Source organism: Cottoperca gobio, chromosome 13, assembly GCF_900634415.1.
Source record: "Cottoperca gobio chromosome 13, fCotGob3.1, whole genome shotgun sequence".
NCBI lineage: Eukaryota > Metazoa > Chordata > Actinopteri > Perciformes > Bovichtidae > Cottoperca > Cottoperca gobio.
In genome coordinates this window covers 16,124,335-16,132,223 of record NC_041367.1, presented here as the reverse complement: position 1 = coordinate 16,132,223, position 7,889 = coordinate 16,124,335, and the positions used below count along the sequence as shown (strand labels likewise).

Sequence of the window (7,889 nt, the reverse complement as noted above, 5' to 3'; positions counted from 1 at the left end):
TTAAGACACCACCAAACATCTGTAGAATCAAACAAAGGTGTCTGACATCTTTGATAAATTATATTTAAGGGAAGTCTACTTACCCCAAAACAGAATTGTAACTCAAAATGCAGATTCAGCATAACAGGTGAATATCAGTTTCCCTTTAGGTGCATGTTAAGTATTTGTATGTAACCCAATTCACAAAGCTCCACCCTAACTCTATTGTGTGTATAGCAATAAGGGTGGGGCTATGTGCAGTTAAATATTTACCTATGCTTCAATATAAATCGGGTGAAGCAGGATCAAGTCCGGATCTTGAGGGCTTGTATATTTGGAGCTTGAAAGCCTTTAATGGAGAGATGAATGAAAACATGTTATGAACCATGGATATCCATACACTCTTCAAGTACATCTGTCAGTTTTGTCTCGGTGTTCAGGTAGGAGCAGGTTTTCCTTCGTCATCTTTGTTGCACTTTGTTCTTTCTGCTTTAAACACATTTCATTAGAAACTATGTGCATGTCCTTTGCCTCACACAGTTCGTCAGGGGTTTAGACGAGGTGACACTCCTGAATCCTCCAGCGGAGCCTCTGTCGGACCATTTTTTGGAAATACTTTACTCTTGTGATGCACCTGCTACAGTACAGCTGGACTGTGTTGTGTCTTTTGAAACCGGCATCACTTCCGCACTCCTGCTCAAACAGTGGAGCTGCGTCCCCGGTGACCCTAAAATAAAGACTCTGGAGCTGAATTTGCCGGATTGGTTGGTGTATCAAGATGATGAGATTATGCCAGACTCCCAGTGGGTGCTGAGTTGCATCCTTCTAGCATCAGTCAGATACATTGGATTTGAAGACACTGAGAGGTCTGTCGCAGCTCAGGATGTGGCAGTTTTGCAGCCCAAAGCTTTCTTTAGTCGACCTGTAAAACAGCATCAACTGTGCATTTCCTGGAGTACACAAATGCTGCAATTAACTCAACGGTTTTCAGAGAAACAATGCCCTTTGGAGCAAGGTAAGGTTAGAAAGGTGAGCTTTTAACTACATATTTGGACAAATCCCAAATGTCTTCAGTCAACATTTAACAACAGAGAACACCATCATCTGATATTCAGATTAATGATTTTAGGAGGTGTAAAAATATGTTTAGGGGACATATGCTCATTTACATTTCCTTTTAGGTACATCATTGTATTTTGGGTACACTTTTTCTCATACTGTCTGGCTGAATATACCTGTATTAACTTTCTGCCTGAAACAATCGTTAGGTCTCTTTGAGCCCCCCTCCAGTAAAAAGCCCAGTCTGCTCTGATTGGCTCGCCAGAACAATTGCAAAGGTAGTTCTGAGCCTGCATGTGACCTAAGAGCCAGATCTGAATGCCTTGTTGAATCCCATGTTTTCTGGCCCACAGCGCACAAACAAACTGTGTTGTCTTATCTAACAGTTTGTGGGTTGGTAGGCTCTCCAGATATTTAAATGTACAGTATGTGCACAAGGACTTAAAAAGTGAGTTTTTCATAATATGTTCCCTTTAATATCACGCAGTACTGGTCTGGAAAGGATGGTGTTTTTAGATTATGTGTATGGAATTAAAACCTTCTCATTTTACAAATCTTAACCAAAAACACTTGTCATTCAGAAATGGTGCATTTCCTGTCTTCAATGTATGCTTCAACTGGAGAAAGCTTTGGTATCACGAAGACACTGGACCCTTACAGCAGTGAGTTTCTGGAGTATTTGCGTGTTAAAGCCATCTCTTTCCCATGGTAAGACAACCAAAGTCACACTATATATAACCTAGCTTTACTTTCTTGTAATGCAAATATTATTTAGGGATAAGTAACCAAGAATGCTTTGTAATTTATTTTTGCCAGGTGTATGTTCTCCATCTGGATATTTGTGACCAGACACTGCGAGAACAACCTGTGTGGTGTGTTTTATCATATAGACTCCCATGATGACTATATCACACCAGCACTGTTCCTAAAGAAATCTGGTATAATTACTTATAATTAATCATTTATCTCACCTTTCACATATTCTCATTAAGTAACTAAACAGTGTCATGATCCAGGCTTAAATCAGTCATTGCCTCTTATATACAGGCCAGCTACACGTCCAGATGGATGGAGAGTCGGGGGAATCGTCTGCATTTGTTTCTCCATTCAAAGTGCCTTTAAGCGAGTGGTGCCAAATCAGTGTGATAGTGCATGGAAGAATGGTGAGCAGTCTCTTGTTGACAGAAGATGTGCTTACAGTTTAAAAAAAATGCTAATAATGACAAATTAAGTTGTCATTGTCGTACGTGTGCCTCTCAGGTGACTGTCTCCATGGTGTGCCTGCATAAGGAGCAGAGGACACTTCATTCAATAGAACATGTGTAAGTCTGCTTCTGTGATTCAGCTACATTCACATCAGAAATAAAAATGCACTTCAAGTGTTCTGCATATCTGTTGTCAACATGTCTGCCTCGTGCCTTACAGGTTGGGGCACACTGTCGTGCTGGATGACACAGAGGGATATTTTGTGATTGGTGGAGGGAAATTCATAAGAAGCGTGGAGGGTTATTTTGGGCCATTGGTTTACTACCGCAACAGAATACCACCTCACAGCATGGTAATGTACTGCACCTGCCCACAGTTATTGTACAGGTCGAACGCTCACTACATTTGAGTCTGATCATGTTCCCCTTCTCCAGTCTGAAGTTGCTATTCCAGATATTATCAGGATCGTGAACCTGACCGGATGGCAGCAGACCTGTCAAGAATTCCGTCTCGATATGAATGTTAAAATCAGTGGCTATTCAATGCTACTACAGGGGACAGAGTCTGGTAGTAGGTTTATATATATCCACTAGATGGTGCTAAAGTTACTGTATCTGAAATACTCTCTACAGTGCTACTGAATGTGCAAATAAATCTATGATTTTAATTTTTAGAGACCTGTTTTGATGCTTTCCATGAGTGGATGGAAAAGGATAAACTACCATCAAAGTCACAGTGTGAGATGTGGGAGGCGACTATCCCTCGTAGAAGACAAGCTGCAAAACTGGCCAAGTTTTTGGCTTTCAAACATGGTAAGATATAAACTGTACAAAATGATTTAGTCTTGCGTTGGTACAAATGATTCAGAAGTAACAATACATAATTATGTTTGTATAAGTATTGGACTTCTTTAAAGCTTCTGAACACCAACACAGGGGGGTTCAGTTATTGTGGCTGATTAGACCTCTTCTCAGGACTGTGTGTGTATAGACTGTAATTATTTGACATTATTTGAGTCTCCTGTTTTTTTTTCCACCTCATAAATTAAAATCAAATGTGATGTGTTGTGCATCATTTTATGCACATACTGAAATCAGTTCAATTCCTGGCTTGCAGGAGAAAGAGGAGCTATCCTGCCAGCTGTGGGCAGAGCACTGTACTCCTTATCACTTCGTAAGCTGAGCAGAGCGAGCAGCACTGGAGTGGTCAGCAGAATATTACCACTGCTGCTCCAAGCTGGCTGCTTAGCTGATAACCGAGCTCTGCACATGTCGTCGGTGCTCTACAGCGCTGGCCTGGGAGTCAAGGAACAGCCCTATAAGGTGTGTGTGTTACTGGGTCAGCTATAGTAGCGTAGTCTTTTTATTTTTATTATTCGCTCATGCCCTTGTGTTTGCTACAGGCTTGGCTCCTGGCCCTACTGGCAGCCCAGAAGGACGATCGATTAGCACTTCTGCATCTTGGCCACCTGCACCACCAGGGTCTCCATGGCCTCCCCACAGACCCAGACCTGGCCTATGCATATTATGCAAACATTGCTAAACAGACAACTTTAGACCGTCACAATCACACACCACAGCAGGTAATGTAGCGTTTGTGACTGGAAGCTTTGGCGTGCTCATTTTGCTTGTCTTGTCTCGTCTTGTTTAGTCCAAAAGTAATACTTGTTGTTTTATCTATGTTTATATGAGTATATTTACTTTTTCTTGCCTAATATGTATTGTAATTAATGGCATTATTTAAATGATTAAAAACAAATTTGTGAAAAATCTAACACAAAATATCAGAGAATAGTATTTGTACAATACGTTCTGTCATAAGTTGCAGTGTCAGACTTACAGTAATTGCAATGCAAAGGCTGAGAAGACACATGTAGCGGTGGGCTTATTACAACATATAAGCTTGTGTGATATGGTAATATATTTTCTTCTGCCCTTATTGTGGCTTATAGTTTTCAGATTTTCATCATTAATACGTTTATCTTTGTCACTGCCTTCCATACCAAGACAGATAACAGTGTGATACATTTGGTAATATTAGTTCATGTTTTATTCAAAGCACGGAGCTGCATTTCTGGACTATCTACAACTGTTTTAAGAAGGAAGAATACGAAATAAAAGACACTCCATTGGCTTTTACATGTGTCTTCTCTCTTTCCTTTCATTTTTTAAGACATTTGTTGAGGCTGTCTACTTAAACAACGATGAGGTGTTGAATCTTCAGACCAATAAACATCATCATATCTTCCAATGGATGAAACTGCAGGCACGCAGGGGAGCAGCTGAAGCCGAGGTACCCTGTTCTGTCACCTCTGCTTTTTTAGGTTGCACGTACAAATGTGTACAAGTGTGATATATATGGAAACAAGTGTGTCATAAATTTAAAGAAATGAGGCCTCAACTCTTAGGTTTGTGTCTCAAAGTATACATTTCAGGGTGAAAGAAAATGGCCACAGACACATGTTTTATCATGTTGTCTGAATATAATTCAGCAATTGTTTTACAGCAAGCAGTTGCCCGCATGCTGTTCTGGGGTCAGCAGGGAGTGTCTCCAGACATGCAGACGGCTGTGAGACACTATGAAAGGGGAGCTGTCCGGGAGGACCCGGTGTCAATGTATGACTATGGCATAGTCCTACTGCATGTGAGAACTACACCTGATGTACAATAAGAAACATGACAATCTACTGGTAGAGTATTCCAACCTTTGGTTTCATCATTTAGTATTAGCTTTAATTATTAACTATTAATGTTTCTCTGTAGGGGCATGGGGTTGAAAAGGACATTCCCAAAGCTCTCTCTTTCCTAAAGAAAGCAATGGACCAGGTTTTGTATGATTAAATGTTGATTACTTTTTTTATTACAAATTTCTTTAGGAGCACTCCTTATATTGCTTTTTACAATATTATGTCCCATAGGATTTTGTTCCTGCAATGAACGCCCTGGCCTGGTACTATGAGCGCTTTAAACAGGACTACGAGCAGGCAGTGAAGCTGTGGGAGCAGGCTGATCGCCTGGGGTGTCCAGACGCTGCTATGAATCTCGGTGTCATGCACTCACAGGGCCTGTACCCAGGAAAAACTGAAGACCAGGTTAGCTCAACTACAATTGCTTTCTGTGATTGTCTACTAGTAGGCTTACAGTATTAAGTGCTTATATCAAGAGGTAAATCATGTGTGTTTTTCAACAGTTCATGGCCTATCAGTACTATCGGAAGTCTGCAGAGAGGGGGCACATCAAGGGAGCAGTTCTACTCGCTAGCACCTGGACCACTGGGATACCTGGTCGCGTCAACAGACGTCCATCAGATGCCGTTTTGTTAGCTACTTACCCTTTTATGTATTTTACTTCACATATAGTATTTTTCCTTGTGTCGTGACTGAAGTGTTGTTTTAACTGACTGCAGGTGGGTAAAGTGGGCAGCTGAGCACAACGGATACCTGGGCAGCATCTTGCGGAAGGCCTTGGATTCATATCTCATGAGTGACATGTAATCTTTCTCTCTATTCACACTTGCCATGATCCTGATCAGGCCACTTGATTGCAGTTGCAGCAAATTAAAATGTTTGGTTTTCAACAGGATCAGCTCGCTGGTATATTACATGATGGCTGCTGAGTCCGGGTACTCACCTGCCCAATTCAATGTGGCATATGTATGTGATCAAAATATGGTGAGTCATCTCTATCAGCTGCAGTCTCATGGTTTTATTAGTTCTTGTCATTTTTATACATTAACTTTTTCTTTTTTTTTACTCTGGATGTCCTTAGTTGGGTTTCCAGGATCCTACTTTTGCATCAAACTGTATGTGGAGATATTACAATCTTACAATCCAAAGTCAAAATCCTGACACTTATGGTAAATAACTATCCTGTGGGACTTCAATATTTGGAAACGTTTGTGGAAACGTTAATCATTTTTTAAAACCTCTAATTCTACTATCCTTTCAGCCTTAATTAGGATGGGTGATATGTTATATGAAAGACAGAACGACTTGTTTTCTGCAGCACAGATGTACAAACTGGCAGCACTAAGGGACGAGCCACAGGTCAGATTTTTTTAATTGATTTGTTTTACTGTTGATATGTTTTTCAAGTTTGTTTTTATTCATAATTGAGCCATACTGTTCTTCCACAGGGATGGTACAACCTTGGCCTCCTTGCTGAGGAGGGTTACAGGCTGCCGCTGTCAGTATTGATCCAACTTGGCCTTTCAGAGCTGTACCTGGCAGACAACAGTTTGCTCCTAAGCACTCTGTACAAAAGGTGTGTTTGAACTGCATGTGCTTATACATTAGTTGTGCAGTGCAGTATACTGTTTTCAATGTAAATCTTTTAGAGAAATAATACTATATTTTTTTCCAAAAGATGCAGAGACTCAGAAGATACAGATTCATACTTACCTTGCAGCCTCGCCCTCTTCAATGTGCATCTTAAATCATTCCAAAGGGACTATAGTGCTGCTATAAAGGTTAGTGTCATATCCACAAGCAAGTAAATATTTTACCCAAGTAAAAGTACAGGAGTATTATCAACAATACAAGTATCAAAAGTGAAAGTACTAATCATGCAAAAAAAATCATGGATTTCCCCCAATGTTTTAAAAATATAGTATAGTATATAGTTATATTATTGTATAATCACATTTAAATAGCATTTTAGTTTTGGTCTCTGGGTGGTTGGGTGTTTTCACACGCATTGTAATACAAAGAAGATTAAGTTAACTTATAATAAAATGTTTTATATAAATACAAGTACCTTGTTATAATTATAATTATAATTATATTATTATTATTATTATTATTATTATTATTATTATTATTAACATCTATTCATCTTGTGCAAACGCTCACAGATTAACTCAATAATCTGTAACATTTACCTGCTCAACATTTGGTTTAAACTATTGCTATTTAATGTATCAATCACTCGCTATTATATTTCATTTTTATATAATGTATTGTTTGGCACTTTAATTCATAACAATGTATCGCATTTCATAACCTGATTGTGGAGAAAAATGTTTTTATCTTAAAGCAACTAGAAACTAAGGCTAACTATAGCACTCTAGTAAATGTACATAGTAACTTTCCAACACTGGACAAAGTACAGCAGCATTATTGTGATGTAACATCTTGCTGAATTTTGGTCATGCTATTTCCCACAGTTCTCCACTGCCGTACTTGTGGTTGCAGCTCCAACGATATTCGTAATCATCCTTGGTGTTCTCAGGAGACGTGTCCTGTCTCCCAACTAGAGCTAAGATGCATAATAGGATTGTCCGTGCAACAATCTCAGGGACTAAACAGCAAAGTCAACCTGCGCGGCAACAGCATTAACACATTTTGTGTTACTTTACATATGTTTACTATGGAATCATTGTAAAGAACAAATGTGACTGTTATAAAAGTGAATATTGTTTTTTTTGGTACAGGGTTTGTAAGTATTTTACTGTTAAAATAATGTATTGACTTTTTTATGAAAATAATAACTTGAATAAAGAGTTTGAATAAGTGGTGGGTCGGAGATGTTATTCTTGGATGTCCTTTTGTCTCCCAGTATAATGATTCCTTCACCCTGTGGCGTTCTGTGAGTGGATGATTTAAAGAATTTCAGGAAATGAATGCCCAGGTATAGCCTCAGGTCCAC

General features: G+C 39.3%; 1 protein-coding gene across 1 annotated transcript; it reads left to right on the top strand.

Moving 5' to 3' along the window:
* Window positions 1-333: 333 nt before the first annotated feature.
* On the top strand, window positions 334-7,665 carry si:dkey-24p1.6 (protein sel-1 homolog 3). The gene is given in 24 exon segments (XM_029446794.1): window positions 334-381; window positions 384-419; window positions 520-994; window positions 1,620-1,746; window positions 1,855-1,976; window positions 2,086-2,201; window positions 2,299-2,360; window positions 2,464-2,596; window positions 2,679-2,811; window positions 2,919-3,056; window positions 3,361-3,566; window positions 3,647-3,826; window positions 4,417-4,536; window positions 4,750-4,887; window positions 5,007-5,069; window positions 5,162-5,335; window positions 5,434-5,561; window positions 5,650-5,733; window positions 5,824-5,914; window positions 6,012-6,099; window positions 6,192-6,289; window positions 6,379-6,506; window positions 6,609-6,711; window positions 7,408-7,665. Coding segments are annotated over 24 exon segments (3,081 nt in total). The 3' UTR covers window positions 7,498-7,665.
* The last annotated feature ends 224 nt before the right edge of the window (window positions 7,666-7,889 follow it).